We start from the raw sequence: 23806 nt of genomic DNA, 5'->3' as shown, positions 1-23806 counted from the left end.
ATAATGATCAGTTATGGAAACAGAATTTGATTCTACTGTAAAGCAGCTCTAAAAAAACAGTAGTGTCATTGTTCAGCTGAAGTCAGTTCAGTCTTGATTCAGAGTTCAGTCCAATAATTGTAAAGTTAATCAAATATTAAAGGTCCCGTTGCATGCGATTCCATGTTTCAAACTTTAGTTAGTGTGTAATGTTGCTGTTAGAGCATAAATAATATCTGTAAAATTATAAAGCTCAAAGTTCAATGCCAAGCGAGATATTTTATTCAACAGAAGTTGACTACAAAAAACGGCTCGATTGGACTACATCCCTCTACATCCTGCATTGGTGACATCACCAGAACCGTTTCTTGACTAACCTCCGCCCACAGGAATGCTCCCTCAACTCTACTGGCTATTTGCGCACTTCTTATAACTTTAGGCTACTGTGTTTACTCAGCTCTTACGGTGATTTTCTGAAGTAAAACTGACGCTTCATCTTTTGTGTGATGTACAATAAACTTTATTATACTCATCAGTACATGTTTGATCATCATTCAGACAGCAGACTTGTAGGCTATTAATAAATAATACAAGCAGATGACAAATACGTTATAATAACCGTAATTAAACTACTAAACCATACCTGTTTCATCTCTATACAGCACTCTGACTCTGTAGGCATTATTGTCCGACTCGAAATGAACACCGTTACTGAGAGTTTCTGATATTATCATCATTCCGTGAGATGAATTTGTCCTGACAGACTGAGCACGAGCTCATGAAGCTCCGCCCCCTGTGTCGTCCAGCAGCACCTCATTTGCATTTAAAGGGGACACACTGAAACGGCTCGTTTTTCTGAGCCCCAAAAAATGTCAATTTAAACATGCTGTAAAAAATGATCTGTTGGGTATTTTGAGCTCAAACTTCACATACACACTCTGGGGACATCAGAGACTTATTTTACATCTTGTGAAAAGGGGCATAGAACGGGACCTTTAAATTAGTTCTATTCAGATATAAGCAGCGCTGCAGAAAAACAGTGAAGTCATCGTCCAGTTCAGTTCTCATCTATAGTTTCAGTGCATTCAAATTGATTATATTGCTGAATATTAGGTGTAAATATTAGTATCATTATTGCAAACAGCCCTCTTTTAAAATTGCATGAAGTGGAAATTCAATAGATTTTTCAGCTTGTGGTTTAAATTGTGGTTGAACAACAATATTACTTTCAGATACAGTATTCCAGAGTTTTCTATTTCCCCTCGTAGGGCCAGATTTACTAACAGCTTGCACCAGCGCAAACCATCTTTTGGTGTTAAAAAGCTACTGTCCGGATTTACTAAAGACACGCAGTGAAAAATGAGCGCTGAAAAGGCGTGGAGAGGGTTATTTTTGCGGCTGACCTTATTGAATATGCATTTATAGGAGTTTCCCTTTCAGACGCAAAATTCAGACGTAAAATTCAGACGTAAAGTCTCCACGTAGTCAACAATTTTATCTTTTAAAACTCACCTTTGATCATCAAAATGGCATATTTAAAACTTTTTTCCTGTGAGAAAAATTTATTTTTGCATTAAAATAGATTGAATGTAACTCTACACCCTTACTTCATTTAGCCCCGCCTCCACTCACTCATACAGGCTTGTCTACAAGTCGATGTATCAGAATAGTAATGCGTTTTAAACTTTTATGTATCGCTCTCTACAACATCGGACACATTACGGTAATTAATATGATTAGCCTTTTGCTTGACTATGTTATCACACAGATAATAATGTGTTGCATATCAGCAGAAAAATATACCGGGATAACCTGGCTTCTCTTGAGACTCCCCTGCTTCGCAGCAGTTAATGATATGCTAAAGCCCGCCCACATGTTGATCTGATTGGTTACAAGGTAGTTTGTGATGTAAGAAACACCAGCGATTTCAAACCACGTTTTTGAGACTCTATTTTTCACTGCAGGTTTAAGGAGAAAATACTCAGCAATGGTGTTGACTAATTTGCGCTGCTCTTGGTAGATTGCGTTGATCATTATGGAAATGATCCGGCTGCGTCTGTGTTCTTTAATTTGTGTCTCGTCAGTAGATCACGAGCAAAACTTTCCACTCACATCTGCGCTTTTATGGGATTGCGCTCTCACGCTAATTTGCCCTGTTTAGTAAATCTGGCTCTTTGTGAATTATTACAACCTTTTACCATGGTAACCATAGTTTAATAAAAATACCGTATTATAAGTATTGTTAAAAATTAGTTATAACTGTCATCAAAAAAATACATAAAAATTGGGAAAAGATTTACACTGCTGGAAAGAGATCCCATCTGAGTTTATGAGGGTTTATAGCAGTAACAATATCTATATTAACTACAGGAGCAAACTATGGTTACCATGAAAATATTTGCACAAGGAGCTGCTGCTGTTGATCCAGGTCTGCTCTAATTATTTTCAATATGCTTTTGCCCTTTTCAATTTATATATGTGTAAATATTGAAATAAGCTATTGAATAATGTGTCACTGGGGTTAATGTGAATAAAGTGGTTTCTGGGAAGGAGGGGTGAGGCTTTCTACTAAATCATCAGATAAAAAAGATCTAATATAAAACTCTAATATTAAAATGTATTTTAGATGTTTTCAAATGTAATACGTCAAAATGCAATATGTTTATTGAAGTTTATATAAACAGCACATACTGTACATGTTCTGTTAAAAAATGAAAAGAGAAAAAAAATACATGATTGGTAGGAAACCAGTTACAATTTGAAAGTTAAAATGTATAGACATTTTAAGAAGGATATCAAGTACTCATTGACAGTGTGTTGACTGTCTTGGGTAGTTGAGCTTCAGAAAATCAATAATGAGATGGCTTTGAATGGATTCTTTGACAGTTACAGATAAAAATAAATAAAAAAAGGCGAGAATAAAGAACCCTAAACTCTAACACAAAGAAAGGTTTTTTAGCGTAAAAGTTTTTTTTTTTTTTTTTTTTTTTTTTTTTTTATAAAGCATGAAATTGTTCTAAACTGTTACTATGTTTAAAGAACCTTTGAAAAAACATATTTTTTTTCTCGTAGTGTGTTTGAGTAATGTGTCATCAGTAGAGCCTGACAGTAGCAACGCCAAGGTCATTGGTTTGATTCCCCGGGAATGCATGGACTGATAAAATGTATACTTTGAATGCAATGCAGGTCGCTTTGGATAAAAGCATCTGCCAAATACATCAATGAAAATTCAAATAACATCCCATTGTTTTTCTGAGTAATACTATACTTTTGAATTGCTGTGACTGACTAGGTAAGATAGTCAGGGTTCCAGGAGTCTTGTTAAAGCATGTAAAGATTCAGAGCAACTTGCATTAGAGGACACCATCATTTTAGTTTGTCTGCTTTGGTGGGTTCTTGATGAATATTTCTCTTCTCGAATCTCAGACTCACAGTTCCTGAAGTGCAGCCACACTAATTGTAATAACTGTGTTTCTCCAACTACTGCAGGGAAAGGGAAAAGACGCGGGGAGAATCTGAAATTGGAAAACGAACCTCAGGAGGTATTCACTGCTGTTTTGTTAAACAACCGTTAAAAAGTTTGGGGTTGATAGTCTTTTCTGCTCACCAAGGCTATATTTATTTGATCAAAAATACAATAAAACAGTAATATTATGAACTATTATTACAGTTTTAATTGATTCTATTGTAATTGAATATATGTTAAAATGGAATTTATTCCTGTGATCAAAGCTGCATTTTCAGCATCATTACTCCAGTCTTCAGTGTCACATGATCCTTCAGAAATCATTCTAATATGATGATTTGCTGCTCAAGAAACATTTCTTATCAATTTTTAAACAGTTGTGCTGCTTAGTTCAAAAGAACTGCTTTTATTTGAAATAGAAATCATTTGTATCATTGTAAATGTTTTACTGTCAATTTAGTGTTTTCTTGCTGAATGTCTTTTTTAAAAATATGCAAACTTTTAAACTGTTTTGTAAGTCTGCTTGACAATTACCATGTGATTAATACTTCAATGTTTTGTTTTGACTGAATTAGAAATGTATTGAGTAATACATTTAATTTACTAATTAATCATTTGACATCTTCCAATATCTCATGATGGAATCTGTGAGCTATTTGCAAAGATAATTTTAATGTTCAGTCAGCTGGAAACAACATGGTAATCTCAGAGATGTTTTGTTCTCTGTGCAGTCTGAATCCGAGATGGCCCTCGACGCAGAGTTCCTGGATGTTTATAAGAACTGTAATGGCGTGATCATGATGTTTGACATCACCAAACAGTGGTAAGGAATCTGCCATTCCTTCCGTTTTTTTCCCCACATTCCACATTCACTCTCTCCAAACCCCACATTCATTCTCCATCACCCTCTCCTGTCCCTCCACCACTCCGTTCCCGTCCCTGCCGTCCCTCTTTTTGGTCTGACAGCTATCGGTGGTCAGGATCAGGTGGAGGAACTTGGGCGTTGGGTTGCAGCGGGTCATTGAGCGTCTCTTTCACAGTAGAGTCGAGGCCACTGTCAGGAACAAAGAATGCAATGAAACCAATACCTGCAGCTCAGTGTCTCTTAAAGGTTCTGACTCTGTTTATCTCTCTGCTCATTGGATCTGCCTTGCATTCTGACAATGGGTCTTTACATTTTGACCCAAGCACACCATCACTAGGGTTGGGTATCGAGAACCGGTTCCATTTTAGAACCGGTAACAAATTCCCAAAAACCGGGTATTCGATAAGACGCACGCATTTCGATTCCTCTTATCGATTCCTGACTATCCGTTATTTCAAATGTAGGCGCGCGGCAAGCACGTTCATAATAGAAGCGTCATGGGCCGTGGGCGCGACGAGCATACGGTGCGTGGCACTCGTTTTTGCAGGCGCGCGCGCCTATGCCTCATCGAGATGAAAATCTCAACTTTTCAGAATGGCGCAAGTGGTGCGCAGGTCAAGTGACAAAAACCAACCAACCTTTCTGTAATATCAAACGCTCGGCTGAACAGCTGATCATATCTGAACAGGGCGGGTTTTTATTTCTCATCTCCATAAATATATCTAGTAGCTAGTGAATGGTTGGGTTGCATAGCAATGACAGACGCCACGGGAGCGCAAGCGCTTGTGGAAAGAAGGAGAAAGCGGCGCGGCCGTGCTTTTCCATATGTGAACGGTCCCTAATTCAGGAATCTATGTGGCTTAAAATCATTAGTCTAATAGTCTATTTTTTTAAATAGTTTGAATAATTAATTCAAACACTATTAATTCAGTGTCTCATAAATACTTGTTTAGTGAATGAATGATTCGCCATTTTTGACCGAATCTCTCAAGTCTAATTCAATAAATAATTAAATGGGAAAAAAAAAACAGTCGATTTTTTTTGCCACACTGCTGGAGTAATAATGTAGGCTAATCAACACCTTTATATGAAGAGACTCCTTTCACTTTAGCCATTTTATTGGTTATTGCTTAAAATTGGCAAGAATAAAAGGTAGAAATATTTTTTCTTCAAGTATTTGCCCTTTTTTTTCTCCCTCCAAAAAATATTGGAATCGGAAACAAGAATCGATAAGAACCGGATTCGATAAGCAGAATCGGAATCGGAATCGCTAAAAATGAAACGATACCCAACCCTAACCATCACAGGTGCCCTGTTGTTTGCAAACCTATGGGCTCTGCTTTATTGATAGGGCTGAAATTTTTGCTTAAACCATTGGGAATGTTGTGACCAGCAGGTGCTTTTTTGGTGTTTAGACCAACATTTAATCAGTGCCCCATTCTTTGTGGATTGCATAACAAGATCTAACATATTAAACATCTGATTCCTCGCTGTCTGATTTGGTTCTTCAAATATGCCTGCAATGCATACACAAGTCTTCAAATATGCGTGATTGGAATTACTAATTGAGTTGTTGAGATAATTGTTCATTCTTGTGTTGATTGGAAAGAGCACTTTCTTTATTGTGACTATTGTCCACATTTTCAAATAATAATAGTGTTAAAATTTATTATATATTATATATTAAAAATGTATTTAAATATATGTTACTATATATATATATATATATATATATATATATATATATATATATATATATATATATATATATATATATATATATATATATATATATATATATATATATATATATAAAATACAGCTCACTAAATGAATGTCGGTTGTGATCATCTTGATTTTTCTTAAGCTTCTTGGTCCATGTTTAATCCGAATCTCTTGCCAGGTAAACAGTCGAATAACCTTGATTATTTTTCAGCTTGGTATTTATGCTGCTGTGAGGCCGGTAAAGATGAACACACAATATGATGTATTTATTGCTTTGCTTTTCCATGCTGCTTGCTAATAAGATCCTGGCATTTCACTATGCTTTTTTCCCCCAATATATATGTGGGTGGTATGAAGTCTGGGAGTGGTGGCCAATAATGTAAATAAGAGTATTTGATGAATCGGTTCAAAAATATCTTAAACCGTGCTTTATGTTAAAACTCACATTTTTAGATTATGATGTATAAAATTGTGCAAAATCACATCAATGTATGAATCACAGACTCTGTCTTTACTGCAGGACGTTCAACTACATCCTTAAGGAGTTACCAAAAGTGCCAACACACGTCCCAGTGTGTGTCCTGGGTAACCAGCGGGACATGGGCGAGCACAGGGTCATCTTACCCGATGACATCAGAGATTTTATCAACAGTCTGAACAGGTGAGCAGATAAGATTAAAGTCGGCATGAAACGGAAGTTGTGATAGTCTTTTGTTTCCTATTGTGTCGTATATCCGAGTGAAACGGATTCTTAAACAAGAAAAACTGTAGGGCGGGACTTCATTTTGTCCATTGGGATTGATCGGATGGTTGTTGTTTGCTATTGGTAGATCTCATGTGAGTGACAGGTTGTCCTATCCTCGTCTTTAGAAAAGAGAAGAGATGTCACTGCATGAGGGAGGGGAAGTTATTTTGATTAAAGGTGCAATCGGTCATCTGGGGAATGCTAACTTAATCAGAAAATAATGATGTGCATGGATAAATCATTTCTAATAATTTCTTGCAATGTTCCATAAAAAAAGAATTATCAATTTTGATTTCATGGTGACTGTAACCCTCAAAACCAGGGGTCTTAAGATATAATGCTAAGAAATTTGTAAGAATGTTCCAAAGTGCAATTCTTGAAAAATTAAGTTCTCAAATATTTTCTTAAGAACATCATCTTATTTTACAGGCTTTGGTGTTATTTGATTGAAAGGCTGGTATTGCTGAATGAAAAACACCTCATAACCCATCTTTTTGCCCTGCATAGATTACTGTAGATGACAAAAGGGCTCAGACTTTTTTTTTTTTTTTAAGCTTGGCGGGAGTTAATCACTCAGCGCAGTTTTTTTTTATATATTCTTTCCAGGAATATTAATACTTCTTAAATGCTGTTTCAAGAACATTCTAAAGAAAATTTTGGGAATATTAAATAATCTTATATTTTTTAGAGAAGAAGTTAGAGAAGAATTTTATTCTGGGGCTTACAGACCCTCTTAGTCCAACTCCATGCTTAAAGTAGAACCCTATATAATACATGTTTCAGCTATCAATCTTTCAGTCACTCAGCTACCCATAATACACTGTCAGAGTCGTGAACTTTGCTGGACAGTGGGTTCCCAGGAGCAAGGTTGAAGACCTGGGCCCGTATTCATAAAGAATCTTAATGCAAAGAGTAGCTCCTAGTGACAAAATTCTAAGAAAATTCTTAGAAATGTGGGCGTTTACTCTTAAATTTAAAGAAAAAATCCTAGCAAAGAAAAAAGTAATTCAGAAAGCATCTTAACCCTTAAAAGAGGTCTTAAGGTCAAAATTGTTAGGAGCACGGACGAGGACTTTTAAGAGGCTTAAGAGTTTCTTTAGCAGAGGAGAAAATGGCAGAAAGACGAAGAAGGAGAAGAAATGTGTTGCAGACAATGGATGACAGTGAGTTAATAAGACGCTTTAAATTACAGTAGATCATGCAGGGATCATGTTTGTGACAGATCTTTTTAGAGACACACTAATATCTCCAACACAGCGCAGAAATGCCATAGCGCCCGAAATGAAAGTAATCACTACATTACGATATTTGGCAACTGGGAAAATTCCATGTTTGATACATTAAAACCAACATTCAAACCACCATTTAAATAGACATGCCAACAATCAGTGTAATTGGAAAGAGTGGAACAATTTTTTTCATTCTAAGCCAAGCAAATACCTTATAGGAAATCAACAGCATGGTTAATAAAATAAGGATTTATATATACAATGTGTGTGTGTGAGAACGGTCAAATAGGAAAAATGACGCATGTAATTTCAAAGTGAAGGCTTAGAATAGACCCTATACTTAAAATCACTTTTTTCCCCTTCTTGGACAACCAACCAATCACAGTCTTCAAAAGATTGTGTCATACATAGCAACGGGGTCAACCCCGCCTTCTTACTAAGATAAAAGTTTTTGTCTTTTCCTTACTCAGAGTTGCTCTCAGATCAGTTCCGAATTGCTCTTAAGCTAAGACTCCTACGTAAAAGTTTTTAAGCTAAATTAAGAGTTTTTTGAGAGTATTCTTAGAATCTTTATGAATACGGGCCCTGGGGTTTAATTAAATCAAATGTCAAAATGAATCGAATTCATAAAACTTTAACAATTTAATAAAAAGTTATCAAAACAGTTGTAATCAAATAAAGGCATAAAACATGAACAATTTAATTAATCTTTTAAAATGTATTCAAATGAAAATTTAACAATTCCTTTTATTTTTAAGTGCTGCATTAAAGACTGTGAATATATGTCTTTTATGCCTTTTAACCTACATAAAAACTTACATACTGACAACAGTTTTTTTATTATTATTTTAAAGTTAAAAGTGTCTCCAACTATACAATGCAAATCAAAGCTCTTATGAATAATGTATGTGTCACTTATCAGCCAACTTTTCCCTAATCCCATAATCCTTTTTCATTTTAGACCTCCGGGCTCCTCCTACATCCACTATGCCGAGTCTTCCATGAAAAACGGCTTTGGTCTCAAATACCTCCATCGCTTCTTCAACATCCCATTCCTGCAGCTGCAGGTCAGAGGAAACTCTCAAAGTCATGTTTGCGCTCAGGTCAACGTTTAGATGGTTTTAACGTCATTTCAAGTGGAATCTTCACATATCTTACATGGGGATTTGAGTTCATCCATATGTTTTGGTGATATAAAAGTGTGGATTACGGCAAGGGCTCTTGATGCTGATCCTGGAGATCTGCCTTCCCGCTCTAACAGATCTTCTGTAGTTTTCAGGGCTGCGTCCTCATTTGCATCTATTCTAAAAAGTATGCAAGCAAAAAATAAGTGTGTGCTAAATCATAGTGCATTGAAAATAGTATGCTAAAGGTGCTATTGTGTAAACATGCAAGGATGTACAGCATCCAGGCATAAGCCCAGTTTTGGCCTCCTATAAATCTGTCTTTGTCAGGAAGTGAAAATGAGAGAAATATGAAATTGCTCAATTCATGAATTTGATTCTGAGCAAAATCACTTGAATGCACATGGCCATATTTATGATTCACAGGAAACCTGGGAAAATCAGGCAATTCTATAGTGGAATTTTCCATTTTAAATATTTATTTTTTACATTTGGGTATTTCAGTAGAAATTAGTCAAATGTTTTTTTTATGATTTAATCAATTCAAGGGATTTTAATGACTTTCATTTTCTTAATATATTATTTATTTGAACTAATTTTGACATTTATATTTTCAGTTTTCATTTTATTATAAGTTTCGTTTTATTTTTATTTTAGTTTTAGTACTTCAGTACCTTAATTTTAGTACTTCAACTGAAACTTATTTCATTTCAGTTCAAGGGGTGTTCATCTAATAAATAATATTAATATTTTATTTTATCTTATTTCAGCTCGCTTTCAATTACTGAAAACAATTATTTTTAATAATTATAGTTTTAGTTAACAGTAACAACACTGATATTTAAAAAAGTCATGGAACTGAATTGGTCAAAAGTTGTGGGAACCCTTTAGTAGGACCTTCTCTATTGCACATTTCTCAAACACGCTCTGAGCAGTTGGCCAACACAACACACTGGTCCAAGCTGACCAATCAGAGCACATTGTGCTTTTCAGAAGGAGGGGCTTCATCGAGACTGGAGCTAAACAGAGTGTTACTGACAGACTGGGAAGAGAGGAGCTGCAACAGTTGAGAATAGGGGGAAAATAATGTGTTTTTTGATCATTAAAGCATGAAAACCTGTTTTAGTACAGCCCAAAAACAAAAGAAAGACTTTGTAAAAAGCCATTATAGATCCCCTTTAAAGTTGTTATATGTCTCTTGAGACTGGCTGAATGGCATTAATTAATTAGTAATGTAGAAATTACCCTGGGGATCAATGGCGGCCGCTGTGTCTTATGTGTCAGCCTCTCTTCCTAAGGTTACTCCACAGTAAGTAGGTTGGCGGACTGGTTTCAGTTTAATGTATTTTATTGATCTTGTTAGATAAATTAACTTCTGTTCAATTATCCAGCTCAGCATATTGATAATAAAACTCAAGAGATATGCAACATCATATTACAGATGCAACCACAATAATTCATAAACGTTGTATCAGATTCTGTATATGGATTGGTTTCATGGGCTTCTGGTTCCTGCTCTGGTTACTTAAGTCTGTTTGTAATTCTTTTGTCTGATGGACACTGTTGACCTTCCCCTGTTATACACAAGTCTTTATTATCTGCGAATATTGCTGACAGTTGAACAACTGGTTGCTGTAAAGGTGATGCAAATCCCGCTGCTCCAAATTAGTCCGTGTCAAACTCATTAAACTTTCAGTACTGTACCTAGATCTGTTTTCCTCTCCTTGCTATCTTTTTCAGTCATAGTTTAAAGGCCACTTCTAACTTCCGTGACTTTGAACAAACTTTTAACCCCAAGTATCAGTTCGGTCAGAAACCGGTTATTGGTTTGTGCATTTCAGTTTGTGCTTCTCTCTACCCTTTCATTTCCAGTCCTCCTCCTAATTTAGAAATAATAAAGCAGGACAGTGCTTACTTGAGTCAAAATGAGGTCACTGTTGATGTCCTGAGAGATTACAGTGTGTTTGATTTGGTGTTTTTGTGTTTGCAGAGGGAGACTCTGTTACGACAACTGGAGACAAATCAGCTTGACATCGATGCCATGCTAGAAGAACTCAGTGTTCAGCAGGAGACGGAGGACCAGAACTATGACATGTGAGTGTGAACCTCTGGCACACACAGACACTGTGCATGTATATATACAGTAGTCAACATTTGAAGTGGATCAAAAAAGTGCATCAAAGTTGTCCTAAGACAAGAACGGGTATTGTTCAAAATATATGTAGAACTTTGATGAAAGGTTTTAATCCACTTCAAATGTCGACTACTGTAGTTCACACGCATTTGGTAACTCACTGCGTGCTTGGTTAACTTTACACATTCACATTATTTGTAACATAATTTAGTGAACAGATACGTATGGTGCCCCTAAGTGGACATGGTGGGGGGAAAATATAGGAGATGGGAGGGAATATATTTGTGTTCTCTCGCAAATGTTTTGAGTTCCCCCGAGAAATTTTGCGTTCACTCTGTCGTGGAAATTACTTTCACAACTTTAAATAATAATTGGAAGACAGCTGGAAATTTCAAAAGTTATAAAGATCTTTATTTCTTGCAAGAAAGGCTGTTCACACATCAGTCAGAGTCTGATATGGAAGGGCCCTGACTTCTCCTTTTTGCCCAGCTTATATACCCTTAACACATCCTGGTCTGTCTCAAAAGATCGCCTTGGTTTACCTTAAAAGGAAACATCTCTGTTCAAGACCTCTTCTAACATAAATTCTATCTAGACAGAACAATATCACATCTGCAAAAGTTTTCCTGGTTTCACATTTTGCTTATCTCTATTTCTATCAAAGCTGCGCACATACTTTTCACACTTGAAGTACAATAGGTCACTTTGTTTCTTAGTCTTCTAACCCAGAACATCTTGTCCCTGCAAGCTTATCTTAACTTATACATTTCTAAAACTTGGTTACATATCTTTAATAATGTACTTTAGCTTATATGCTTATATTTCTTTAAATGCTTATGAGTAAAAATAAATATTCAACGTTAACACAAGTTGCACACACCTAAAAGTAAAAGAACACATCTAAATGTAAAATTTCCATTACAATTCGCAAAACGTTTGTTTTCCTTGCGAGCGAACGCAAAGTTTCTCAGGTGAATGCAAAACATTGGTGAGAGAATGCAATCCTCCCATCTCATGTTTTTTTTTTTTTTTTATATACACCATGTCCCAAATTCCAAAGAAATGTTCAGTTTTCACCAGTATTCCTCCAAAATAAATGTTTTGGCATGTTAAAATTTGGAGAGATTGAACGTTTGAAAATAAAGAACTTAAGACTAAATATAAATATTGTTACATGTATTCTTAAATAAAATTATCATAATTATCAAATATTATTGTTTTTGTTTTACACTACAATTGTAATTTACAACAGTAATATATTTCAGATTTAAAATAATAAGATAATAATCACAGTGACACAAAAATAATGCCAATAATAATTGATATTATTATTGTTGTTGCGTTATCAATATTATAGTATATAGTTATAATAGAAATTATTATTACTGTGTTGATAAATTATTGAAATATTAACTTGCATTATATTATTAAATCTTTTAAATCTAAGTGGTTCAGCTGATTAAAAAGTTTGGAACCCCCTGCTGTAGAGCATCATGAGATGTCACACAAGTTCAGAGTTAAGCAAAGCAAAAGCCCCACTATGGCCAAGAGCCACCCACTAAGACAGGAATGCCACCTGACCAACATTTTTACAAATTTCACTGCTGTTTTTGCAGATTTCTTGAGATGATGGAGGCACGCAAAGCTTATGGATCTCCAGCGCCCTCTAATGGCCAGAGCCCGTCCTCGGGGTCCCAGTCCCCTGTGGTGCTGCCCGGTGCCGCCTCTCCCAGTAACTCCAGCCCCAGTACACCACAGGCTCCTGTCCCTCTCCAGACCCAATCCGCCCCGCCACCGCCTCCATCTATACCACACCCTCCTGTCCAGATCACAGCCGCCCATGCTCCCCAAACACCATCTCAAACCCTGGAGCCTTCGCCTGCTGCAACCGTACCGGCATCTACCCAACCCGCACCTCCTCATGCCCAGAAACGAGGCTTCATGTCACGCCTGTTTGGTTCGTCTGCTGCAGAGACTTCACCAGGTCAGTACAAAACGTCAGAGGAGTCTGTTTTTAGTAGTCTGTTGCCAGTTATGTCTCGGCTCTGAAAGATCTCACTTTGAAGAATGAGGCTTTTCTGTAGCACAGATAAGCTCTGTTCTGTAAGCCGTCTTGTCGCCTACTTCCTACATAAACACACACACACACACACACAAATTAATCATGGCATAGTTTATTATTATTTTCTTCATTCTTTTTTTTCTTTCAAATAATCATATTTTCAAAATGTATTTATTAAAATTGCTTCACATCAGAATAAGTCTGTTAATTGTGGAAACAATTCAATTTAATCAGTTTAAAAGTTATTGAATTTAATTATGGCTATTTCAAGCAAGATCCAATTATTAGCAGGGTTTTTCCTGGCTCAAAATGAGGCGGAGGTGGTAAAATCCTAATAATGTATTTTAATAATAAGGTATTTTTTGTTGGGCATCATATAGCCTAATGTGTTTCCCACATTTATTTTTGTGGGTGTAGCTCGGTACCTCTAGGGGGGTCCGGGGGCATGCCCCCCCGGAAGAAAATTTTGTACATTTTAAAGATAAATTCATTAATCTGGTGCACTTTGAGTCACCCGAATCCACTGTTAAAAATAAATAATCCACCCGCAAACCGCCCATATTCTTTGATTTAGTTATCTGCATCTGATCACCACATTACAATTATTCAAATTCTCAGTGTTAAGCATGATGGTAACATATCACACTGAAGTAGGCTGATTTAAAATGAACTTTTATTTAAAATAAAAGTTCTTCCTTTGGCAAAATTACATTTCCTGTTTTTACATTTTTTTGTACCTTATATAAAGGGCATTTCCCCCCTAATTTTATTACATGCATGCTCCATTTTTCATTTCAAATTCTTAAATTTGATCAATATATTCAATTAAAATAATAAGACACAGGCTGTTACCAATCAAATTAAATAATTTACATTAAATATTATAACTGTATTAAATGAGATTAATTTAAATATTTTTGAATATACAAATAAGGAATATTGAAAAGAATGATACTTTATGAAACTAAACCGCCAGTAGGAGGCAGCAGGCGACCGTCTTAATGAGCGAGTCATTGAGTCATTCATTCAAACGATTTGTTCAAACGGCTGATTTATTCGGAGTGAGGCAGTTTATGAATGGATCATTGAATTTTTGACTCAACCGATTCGTTCGAAACGCTGAATCATTCAGTAATGCTTCAAGTGTTCGTTGCTGTGAGATGCGCGATGGTGCGTGATCTTTGTTTGGAACTATTTTCGCTGCAGAAACAGAACAAAAACGCAGTCATTGCGTCTAAAATGTAAGTGACTTAATTTTAACTGTTTAAAGAACTGTTATGAAATCAGTCTCGGTTTCAGTCTTGATGGCATTCAGGAAAACAGCACTCTCGTCGTGTGTAGCCTAGGCTATTGTTTCTTAACAACATTCTTAACAACATTGTTGCAACATTGTACCGTCAGTACATTAGGTAGGCCTATTATTATCAACTATAGGCTATCAATCGCCACTTACATTAAATTAAATTAAACAGAATCATCCTCACATTTTCGGTGATTCCCTAGATATTTTTTATTTTTAAATAAAAAATTGTTTTAATCAGGGTATTTGTTTGGTTGGACAAGTAGTACAATTCTCTCTCACTTTTCCCTTCAAAAAAAAGAAAAAAAAACACGTGTCCCAGACAAGCGTTATTGTCAAGCCTTGATATTTTCCTTGATGGGTTTTCCTTGAAGAGAATTAACGTTACGTTGTTGAAAACGAAAGTAAAAGTGACGCACGTTCATTTCGTTTTACCGTGATGAGAGTTCCGTGTCTTTATTAAACTCAAAACATTATAATTTATCGGTCATCCACCCTCGATTAATTGGAATGGAATGTTTGTATTACTTGGCCCGCCCGACCTGCGGATTATCCGCGATCCGCGCAGCACTATACGGGTTGAGAATGGACACAAGCCGGTAACCGCAACAGAACCATCACGGTGGAAAAACTGTATCTGACCATGTGACTGTCCGAATTTTGTCGAGAGCCGGAGGCGGCACGAAATTTTACGGAGGCGGCCGCCTCATAATTCTCTATGCAGGAAAAACCCTGATTAGTTTGTTAAACTAATGTGTGTTTTAAATGCCCAAATCAATGAAGATTTTATGTAATTGCGTAAATCTCAAATGTAGGCCTATATATTTTTTGGAGTGTAGGCAACATCCAAACTGAAAAAGAGCCTTGTTTGTGTCTGATCTGAAACGCTCTACATGGGCAACTCTGTGCATCACACAAATAAAAACACTTGATATGATATACAGTACCAGTCAAAAGTTTGGAAACGTTACTATTTTTAATGTTTTTGAAAGAAGTCTCTTATGCTCATCAAGCCTGCAGTTAAAAAAAAAATTAATATTATGAAATATTATTACAATTTAAAATAATGGTTCTATTTTTTTTATATATTTTAAAATGTAAGTTATTTTTGTGATGCAAAGCTGAATTTTCATCAGCAAGTACTCCAGTCTTTGGTGTCTTATGATCCTTCAGAAATCATTCTAATATGCTGATTTATGATCAATGTTGGAAACGGTTGTGCTGCTTAATATTTTTTTTTATAACCTGAGATACTTTTTTCAGGATTATTTGATGAATAAAAAGTTAAAAAGAACTGTATTTAGAATAGAAATCTTTTGTAACAATATACACTACCATTCAAAAGTTTGGGAACAACAACTATTTTTTAAAAAAATAAATAAATTAGTACTTTAATTCAACAAGGATGCGTTAAATTGATAAAAGGTGATGGTAACGATTTATATTGTTAGAAATGTTTTTATTTTGAATAAATGCTGTTTTTATGAATAAATGCTGTTAACGTTTTACTCATCAATGAATCCTGAAAAAAGTATTCCAAAAAAATATATTAAACAGCACAACTGTTTCCATCATTGATAATAACCCCTCTACGAGGCGCCTCTATGCTCTGAAGTGGAACCTGTTCGTCGGCTGGTGTTCTTCCCACGGGGAGAACCCACGAACTTGCCCGATCAGAGTCGTGCTCTCCTTCCTACAACAAGGGTTGGAGCGAAGGCTGTCTCCCTCCACCCTTAAAGTGTATGTGGCCGCAATAGCCACACATCACGATGTAGTTGAAGGTAAGTCCGTGGGGAAGCACGACCTGGTCATCAGATTCCTCAAGGGTGCTAGGAGGCTAAATCCACCTCGCAACTTGCACCCTGTACCCTCTTGGGACTTAACTTTAGTGCTTAGAGCACTTCAAAGTCCTCCTTTTGAGCCTTTGCTGTCAGTCGAGCTTAATATCCTGTCCATTAAGACAGCGCTCCTGTTAGCATTGGCTTCCTTCAGGAGGGTAGGGGATCTGCAGGCTTTTTCGGTCGACGAATCGTGCCTAGAGTTCGGGCCTGGCCTTTCTCAGGTCATATTGAGACCCAGGCTCGGATATGTGCCCAAGGTTCCTACCACTCCCTTCGCGGACCAGGTAGTGAACCTGCAAGCGCTGCCCCAGGAGGAGGCAGACCCAGCCCTAGCTTTTTTCTGTCCTGTCCGGGCCCTCCGGGTTTATATAGACAGAACGCAAAGCTTTAGGACCTCAGATCAGCTCTTTGTTTGTTACGGAGGCCAGCAGAAGGGGAAGGCTGTCTCCAAGCAGAGGTTAGCCCACTGGCTAGTGGATGCTATCACCAGGGCTTATGAGTCCCAGGGTGAGCCCTGCCCACCTAGGTTGCGGGCTCACTCCACTAGGAGTGTTGCCGCTTCCTGGGCTCTGGCACAAGGCGCCTCGCTAACAGACATTTGTAGAGCTGCGGGCTGGGCGACACCGAACACGTTCGCTAGGTTTTTATGGCCTACGTGTGGAACCGGTTTCCTCCCGAGTACTCGCTACGGCCAGTAATTAGAGGGAATAGGTGTGTCGGCTTGCGACGCCATTCCGTGAGCGGATACGTGCGTCTTTTTGCTCCGTTGGTTACCCAACAAACGGCTAACCTCGTGAGTTCCTCCATCACCCCCTCCGGTGCCAGGCGTTGCGGACCGCCCGGCACCAGGTCTGCTACCTTCAGTAAGGAGTTGCTAGTAGACTGGGTGTTTTTCCAGTGGTCCCTGCGGCGACCCATGATTGCCACGTGCAGTTCAGCCGTGTCTTCCCCTTGACAGACTCATTCTGTCGTCCTTGTTGAGTATGCTCCTTACTCCTCCGGACTGGGACTACCTTCAAGGACTGCCATATGTTTCACTACCCTACGTGGTTAGTACATATGTGTATTGAGGGCCTTCCTCTAGCCTGCCTCAGCTTCCGCAGCGTTCCCCCCCATTATATCCTTGGGGTCGGACACGCTTTCCCAGTGTTATCCAATATCCACTGATTGGGTCTTGTGGAACAGCAATGTGATTCCCTAGCTAGCTCCCGCAAAATTTCTGGAAACTGCTGCAGGGCTGTAGCTTAGCTGGGCGCTGGAAGGGGCCAGCACCATGGCGTTTTGGTAGGGATCCCAATTCGTCAGGGGAACTCCCCCGACGAGGCGTCGGAGTTCCCTGCTGACGAAAGGGAACGTCTCGGTTACGTATGGTAACCCTCGTTCCCTGAGTCCAGGGAACGGAGACGCCTCGTCCCGTCGCCATGCTGCTGTACCTTCGCGGAGGACTGGACACCGTTCGGCTCCTCAGCGAAAAGCGTTTGTGTATGCGCTTGTTTCCGCCTTATACCCGCACTGGTAGGCGGGCCGCGGAATGCAAACCTTGCATGCCAATGATCATTGGCTCGTTTTAATTCACTCGAAGACAATTGGTCTCCCTAGCGTGATCCCAATTCGTCAGGGGAACTCCCCCGACGAGGCGTCTCCGTTCCCTGGACTCAGGGAACGAGGGTTACCATACGTAACCGAGACGTTTTTTTTTTTTTTTTTTTTACTGCAGGCTTGATGAGCATAAGAGACTTCTTTCAAAAACATTAAAAATAGTAATGTTTCCAAACTTTTGACTGGTACTGTACTCCAATATTGGGTACACTAGCTTTGTATTTACAGCAATGAATAAAATGCAAGTATATTAATCATCGACATTTTTAACTAAATAAATGTCAACACAACTAAATAAAATGTTGAATAACGTTGCGACCTACCATTTGCAACATCCTTCACATCAGCTGTGTGTCTATAATGCCTCAAAATGCTGTCGTTTTTAAAGTTTTTTTAGTCTACAGATTAGAATATTTACCCTCACACACTTATAAAATTTAATGCAAGTTGAAACTATTCAAAATGACCAAAATGCACATCCCCGGTAAGTCTCTTTGTATAAAAGGGTCTGTTTACATTCATTATGTACTTCAAAGACCTTCACAACGTTTAACTTACACGATTTCCCTAGTGTGTTTTCAGATCTGAGAGCGTGTGTGTGTGTAGGTTTGCTAATGTGAATATATGAACTGTACTAAAGAGGGGCAGTCGTTCAGGGACTACATTCATTGCCTTATATACTGAATACCAATGAGACATTATCAGGCAACGCTGGACCCGCCGCTGCACAGTCATTACGGAGAGCGCTGGACTGACAAACACACGCCGGCTCTGCACCAGTGCATCCGCTGCTGCATTGCAGATCCTGGGGGATGGGGCCCATCAACACATATACACACAGAAAGTGTGTCAAATGGCTCCATATAAATATCATTTGCAAATATTTTGCTCTCTTAAGTTTGTGTTTTTGCTCATTTTCACAAAAGTGCCCTTTTTTTCCTGTGGAATGCTGGATCCAATTTGACAAATGTCTAAACTGGTATGAAAGGTCCAAGATATCGTAAATAATAATTTATCATTAGTTCAGCATTCAAGATGGACATTTCTTCTGGACATTTTCCTTTTTTTAGGACCTTTAAAAGCTTAAAAACAGACTTTCAGAGACTTGTGCTGGAATCACAGGATTGTGCTGAGTATTGTTATATAGCACAGTTCCTTCATCTGTGACAGTACAAATACTTGATGTGTCTTCATTGCTGCCATCATCTGGCCTTAAAATATGTCTGAAAGTGTGCTGAATGCCCATGAAATCTAGATATATTCATATATTAATTTCCTTTATACGTTTCATGCATTTCAGTGAATCTCAAGCCTTTTTTATTTATTTATTTATTTATTTATTTATTTATTTATTTATTTATTTATTTATTTATTTATTTATTTATTTATTCTACTGTTTATTAATATTATCATGATTAAGCACATTTTTTCCCAAAAAATCTCATTAAGTTTATATTTTAAAAAAAGTTGTTGTACTGCCTTATTGTATTGCTGATTTAAATTAAATCATTGTGTCTGTATTTTCATTACTGTAATAAACTAATGGGAATGAGATTTTTCGGGGGAAATGTATGGAAGTAAAATAATGACATGTTTTTGAAACAAAAAAAGCTTGTTGAATTGCACTACTTGAAAAAATATGCATTGCATTTTAATGCATTGTATTTTTAGGGCTTGCATTTTTATGGGCTGAAATTCAGCATGATTGTATATTTAAGCTGTGAATCAAAACAATTCAATTCAAAACATTTCACACACGTTTTCATTATTAAACATTCAATAATCCATATTCACCTTTCAGATTTCACTTCCAAAATGTTCATTCTGTTTAAAAAATACAACCTATAATATTCGACCGGCAATTTTCAGTCCATTTTATTTCGCTTTACAAATTCGCTTCCTCAAATTCAGTGGTTCAAATTCAACAGAAAATTCAACATTTCACATCCGGGAACGGCAGGAATATCAGTAGATTGCCGATTGATAATCTCCAAAGCTGTTAGTCGACCTCACCAGCAGGGGGTGCAAGCGGCTGTTGAAGAAGAAAACTATAGAGAAATGCGAGAGAAAAAATGGATGATGCAAGATATGCAATATTTTTTTTCTTTTGATGCTTGATGTGTAATGACCGATTTACCTAATTTAATTCATTCAGAATAATTATAATATATTAAATAATAATGCAAGTTTAATATAATATCATAAGACAATTCTGTAATTCTTTAAAAGTCAAATATATTTCTGTTTTAATTCATGCAAATGCATTCTTGCATGCTATTAATGAGAATGAGATTTTTTTTAATGAGATTATGGGGGGAAGGGGTCTGATTATCATCAATGCAAAATATATAAATCCCTTAAAAAAGGTCAAGTCACATTTATGTAGCACATTTTATTTTTTCAAAGCAGCTTAATATTAATAAACAAGAAAATAGAATCAAACCAAAATTCTAAAATGGTCAAATATGTTTCAGGTGTAAATATGGTATAAATATCTGACTTGTGATGCAGCCTGGATTCATAAACACCCTATGTTGGTTTGTTTGGCCAGAGGAGAACCGTCCCCTCGACTGATCCTGGTTTCTCCCAAGGTTTCTTCCTCCATTTCTGTCACCTGATGGAGTTTGGGTTCTTTGCCACTGTCACCTCTGGCTTGTTTGGTTGGGGACACACAATATTCGGCAACATTATTGATCTGACTGCACTGACACTATTGGATGAGAACTGAACTGAGCTGGACCATGACAGCACTGTATGACAGAACTGAATCAACAACTGCACTGAACTGTCCTCAGCTAAACAATGCTGCTTTATTCCATAATTGAATTATTTTTGCATCATTCTGAATCATTATTTTCCTGTTATCACTGTAAAGCTGCTTTGAAACAATCTGTATTGTATAAAGCGCTATAGAAATAAAGCTGGCTTGACTTGCCTTGACTCTTTGCAACTGTGCAACATAATTCGTGCACGTTTCCGTTCCAAATGTTGGAATTATTGCATATGTTCATTTTAACCCAATATGGTCTGTTATTTTCATCAGAAACTACAGGTTCTGAAGGCCCGAAAATCTCTGGAAAGGTGCAGAGCGTGGATGAGTTTGTACCGGAGGTTGGATTGGACCGGACCTTTCTGGAAGACGGTGGAACAGCAGTTAAATCGAAGAAAAAAACTCCAACATCAGCTCCCATTCTGGACAGTGATAGGTGAGCTGTCATAACACGTCCTTTATTCTTTCTAAAAAAAAAATATATAATTATAATAATAATTCCATATGCTTGTTTGAATATTACTGTTGTAATTTCAGCAGCTTATTAACATACTGGACAGGGTTTCATTTTCTCAATCAACATGGTTGTTCCATCTCAAAATAATTTGGTTGTGGTAATGCTGGCAAAAAAAAAAACAAGTGATGTTTCAGAAATGAAGAAAGTTTGTGAATTTTGAGAAACAATGAAAATTAAACATTGAAAATATATATTAACACTTTAACAATACATTAGTCAATGTATTAACTAACATGAACAGTGAGCAATATATTTTGTTTACAACATTTATTATATATATATACATATATATATATATACATATATATATATATATATATATATGTATATATATATATATATATATATATATATATATATGTGTGTGTATATATGTGTGTGTGTATATATTATATTTATTATTTATATGTCTTTGTTCATGTTAGTTAATAAAAATATAATGTTGTTAGTTCACAATGCATTAACTAAGTAAATGTTAAAATTAACATTAGCACGATTAATAAATGGTGTAGAAGTGTTGATTCTTTGTTCATGTTAACTAATTTATTTAATGTTGGAAAATGAAATATTATTGTAAAGTTACATAACCATATTTATATTAAATAAGGACTGAGGCATTGATCGCAATAAGAGCAGAGGCATTTGGGTATAATTGTAGTCGCATGTTAAACTCATGATGAGTTTTCCTGTCTTTTCCTCAGTGATGGAGAGGGCCGGGGAAATCCTCTGGTCTCCGGCTTCCAGGATGATTTAGATCCGGATGACCGAGCGCTGAGCCAGCCTCCCCTTAAAGCGGTGGTCCCAAGCGTGGGCGTCACACTCACGAGTGATGAAGAGGAGGAAGATTCATCTCTACCCTCTGTTGCCCTGCACAAAGGCATCAGCTCAGGAACAAACTCAAAGGGGTAAAAAACTGCATGCAGAAATGCATCTTACTTTTAATAGAAAGACATCAGTGGGATACAGACATGTTGAGACCTGACCAGAATTTCCAGAAGATTTGTTGTACGGTTTTAATTAATTTCCCTTACTGTTGATGAGCTTCCAAAATAGAAATTATTCCATTAGCAGAGAGACTTCTCTAATTTACTTTAATTAAAACACCCGTAATGAAGGCAAAACCAATTTTCATTTCTTGATAATATTATTTTTCAATTAATGTTACCTTGGCAGTGATTTCTATAGATAGATTGCTAGACTGACAGATAGACATGGATGGAGGGATGAAAAAGATAGATGGATGGACGGAGGAAAAATATGGCTGGATGGACAAAAAAGATGGATGGATGGATGAAATGCATGGCTGGATTGATGGATGGATGGATGGATGGATGGCTGGATGGATGGATGGATGGATGGATGGATGGATGGATGGATGGTTTGATTTAATGCATGGATGGATGGAAGAAATGGATGGATGGAAGAAATGGATGGATGATGGATGGATGGATGGATGGATGGATGGATGGATGGATGGATGGATGGATGGATGGATGGATGGATGGATGGATGGATGAAATGGATGGATGGATGGATGCATGGAAGAAATGGATGGATGGATGGATGGATGGATGGATGGATGGATGAAATACATGGATGGATGGATGGATGAAATGCATGGATTGATGGATGAAATACATGGATGGATGGATGAAATGCATGGATGGATGGATGAAATACATGGATGGATGGATGAAATGCATGGATGGATGGATGAAATACATGGATGGATGGATGGATGGATGAAATACATGGATGGATGGATGGATGAAATGCATGGATGGATGAATGAAATACATGGATGGATGGATGGATGGATGAAATACATGGATGGATGGATGGATGAAATACATGGATGGATGAAATGCATGAATGGATTTGGATGGACGGACTGACATTTCCTGTAGAAACTGACATTTATTTTCTCAGATCTTCAGTGAACTCCATCAAACATCTGCAAACCATGTCTAAACCAGCCGAGAGACCACAAAGCCTGAAAACAACAGCAGGTCTAAAGACAGGGGGCGCTGTTGAGGTGCACTCAGACTCAGACGCTCAGCAGATGCTGTCGTTTGCCATGGATGACCCTGATTTTGAGAGTGAAGAACTTGGCGTACACAAGATCAAGACGGTAGAGAACCATTTCTAGGTTCTTGATTATTAATGAAATTTCAACCCATGGCCTGTTATTCCACACTGAAATCAGTGTTATTTGAATATAATTGATATCCTATTAGTTTTTAATATTTTACATTTTTAATAATTGTAATATTTTATTTTGGATTTTATTTTTATATTTTCTGTTTTCATTTTAAATTTGGTTTTAGTAATTTTGATGTGTGTTTTTGTCATTTTATTGTTTTAAATACAGAGTGTTTATATAATTTTTTATTACGTTTAATTTATTTAGTTTTAGTTATTTTAGTACTTCAATTAAAAAAAAAAAAAAA

General features: G+C 36.9%; 1 protein-coding gene across 7 annotated transcripts in view; it reads left to right on the top strand.

Moving 5' to 3' along the window:
* The window catches only part of rabl6a (RAB, member RAS oncogene family-like 6a), a 52098-nt gene that overhangs the window by 4608 nt on the left and 23684 nt on the right, over nucleotides 1–23806 (top strand). For all 7 annotated transcript variants that reach the window (XR_014030255.1, XR_014030256.1, XM_081366854.1 and 4 more), the window contains 9 exons: nucleotides 3469–3521; nucleotides 4177–4268; nucleotides 6556–6696; nucleotides 8971–9076; nucleotides 11124–11227; nucleotides 12884–13251; nucleotides 21113–21275; nucleotides 22058–22261; nucleotides 23286–23487. Coding sequence is in view for 5 of the 7 variants with exons in the window: in XM_081366854.1 (XP_081222980.1) it covers nucleotides 3469–3521; nucleotides 4177–4268; nucleotides 6556–6696; nucleotides 8971–9076; nucleotides 11124–11227; nucleotides 12884–13251; nucleotides 21113–21275; nucleotides 22058–22261; nucleotides 23286–23487 (1433 nt within the window). In the remaining 2 variants the exon portion in view is untranslated. The remainder of the gene's footprint in view (nucleotides 1–3468; nucleotides 3522–4176; nucleotides 4269–6555; nucleotides 6697–8970; nucleotides 9077–11123; nucleotides 11228–12883; nucleotides 13252–21112; nucleotides 21276–22057; nucleotides 22262–23285; nucleotides 23488–23806) is intronic.

The sequence above is a fragment of the Scardinius erythrophthalmus genome (assembly GCF_964197995.2).
Source record: "Scardinius erythrophthalmus genome assembly, chromosome: 5".
Taxonomy (NCBI): domain Eukaryota; kingdom Metazoa; phylum Chordata; class Actinopteri; order Cypriniformes; family Leuciscidae; genus Scardinius; species Scardinius erythrophthalmus.
Note: the sequence above shows the minus strand (reverse complement) of the source record. Positions and strands in the feature narration are given on the sequence as shown.